This window comes from Scardinius erythrophthalmus (assembly GCF_964197995.2).
Source record: "Scardinius erythrophthalmus genome assembly, chromosome: 3".
Classification (NCBI taxonomy): domain Eukaryota; kingdom Metazoa; phylum Chordata; class Actinopteri; order Cypriniformes; family Leuciscidae; genus Scardinius; species Scardinius erythrophthalmus.
Window position 1 is genome coordinate 33,253,665 of NC_138223.1, and position 2,144 is coordinate 33,255,808.

A 2,144-nucleotide genomic window follows, 5' to 3' on the forward strand; every position below is an offset into this window, starting at 1 on the left:
ATCAAATGACAACAGTCTTTCATGCTGTCTTTTATAAAATACCGTGGCCTAACATGACCTCACTTGAAATAAGAATTCGTGAGCCATATAGTAAAATCGTATTCTTTTCGGTATCTAATCTGACTTTTAATTTCATCACTGAATAACCACAAATTACATATACACTTTTAAAAATTGTATTTCCGTTTGATCTCACAGAAACCTATAAAATAAATCTCAGCTATTCATTTGAAAAAAATATTAATTGAACAGTCTGAGTAGTTTACTTTAGGTAGGCTGGTTTATAGCCTAATAAAAACTATAAAACTGCATTCAGTAGCGCTTTGTAAAGTCTATTTAACACTAACTTTTATTGAAGTGCCTAATTTAGTTCACTGTTAGGCAGTACATGGCAGAGTTTGTATTACTTGTTGTAATTTCGAGGAAACATCCTCAGGTGGAGCAAGCCGCATGATCTGTAAATAATCCTGAGATTTAGTCCAATATGCTTGGTCGTCGCAATTTGCTGTTGTCCAGTGTGATTTTGTTGGCTTGCCATGGATAATTCCTTAAGAACATGCGACTGTAACATTGTTAACGAGACTCACGTGTTTAATGTTTAATCCGAGAGTGTGATTGATAAATAGACCTATAACTGATTCAATATCATAACAATATAACGTTCTAAATCGGATTAAAATCAACAAGTTATAGTACAAAAAAAGGCAGGACACAAAAGGTTTCTTTTGAAGCAAGTGTAAAACAGAAGATTTAATGACACTCGATAAAATACTGGTAGCTTACTTAATTGGCCAGGTTATGCTGTAAAGGAATTAAAACGAAAAAAATCTAAAAGGAATATACATACAAACATGCGTTAAATGCAAATTAACCAATACATTCACTTAAATATACGTTTTCATTGCTCATTTTAAAAATTAGAGGGCCATTTAAAATACAAATGCATGCATCAATAATCTATCTTTGGCAGAAATGTAATAATAATAATAATAATAATGTAAACCTTAAAACATTAGTGTTATAATTCCCTGCCATGTGAAGACAGGATGATTGGCACTGGCATTTCTGCCAGTTTGGCTGGGGTAGGTTATACTAGGTGTTATTTTTTTTTTATATATATAAAATTGTCTACAGCATACAATAAATAAAATAGGTTTTGCATAGAAATGCAAGCCAGCTTCTTTACTGGCCGTTAGCTCAACAATGTTCTCAGCAAAACACACAAAAAGGCAGATAATGCTTATCAAAATTGGGCCGTGTTGTCGGTTCTGTTGTAAGAGCTAAGAAAACTGCACGTGTCCCTTGCGCGAGGGTCTTTTCTAAGTCATATATCTCCATCAAACATACTGAAATACTTGCTGGCATTTGAGAAGTAAAAGTAAGGCGCACTACCTCCAGGATACACGACTGGCAGAGGCATTGGAAGCATGCACCTTCCGAGAATATTATTCTCTTTATATAAAGCTGGGAGCGGTACCGTCTTTCCAATGTCACCGAAATCGCTATTCGGTCCCTCCAGGTCAGTAGACAGTTGTCTTTTTAATTTATTCCGTCGATTCTGAAACCAGATTTTGACTTGAGTCTCGGTGAGCTGTAAAGAGTTCGCCAGGCAAGCGCGCTCTGCGCTACTCAGATAGCGTTTCATGTCAAACGTAGATTCCAGTTGGAAGATCTGTCTTTTTGAAAATATAGTGCGTGTTTTCTTTTTCGTCATCAGTTTATTTTTCTTGCCGTTGTTCTTTTGTTGCGCGTCGTCGCAGCTGTCCGTGCTCTCGCTGCGCACGTCCACGGTTTTGAGCGCGTCCACTCTCCCATCTCCATCTATGGTGACTTTATCTGAAAGCCAGGCAAACGCTATTGATATTCGTTCTAAACAAATACAGCACTACTAACAGCATATTATAGCAGTTTTGCGCCTGAATTAAAAACCACATCTTACCAATGGCGTGCAATCTTGCATCCGACCCATCTTTGCATGGACCCTCGCTCTCTCCGGGATGATGCAGACAGCCATCCCGACACACCACAAGCGTAGTCTTTGATTGACAGCTGTCAAAGTTTCTGCTGCTCGACTTGGAGTTGAGAATATTATCAATGGTGAACTTCAAAGAAGCGGGTCGACATGACGCTTCCTCCTTGCTCAT

At 37.9% G+C, this 2,144-nt stretch overlaps 1 protein-coding gene across 1 annotated transcript; it reads right to left on the bottom strand.

Moving 5' to 3' along the window:
- Positions 1-1,324: 1,324 nt before the first annotated feature.
- hmx4 (H6 family homeobox 4) lies at positions 1,325-2,144 on the bottom strand (the record flags this gene model as incomplete). Its single annotated transcript, XM_081362233.1, has 2 exons — positions 1,325-1,836; positions 1,940-2,144. 2 exons carry the CDS (start codon positions 2,142-2,144, stop codon positions 1,325-1,327), a joined length of 717 nt encoding a protein of 238 aa, XP_081218359.1.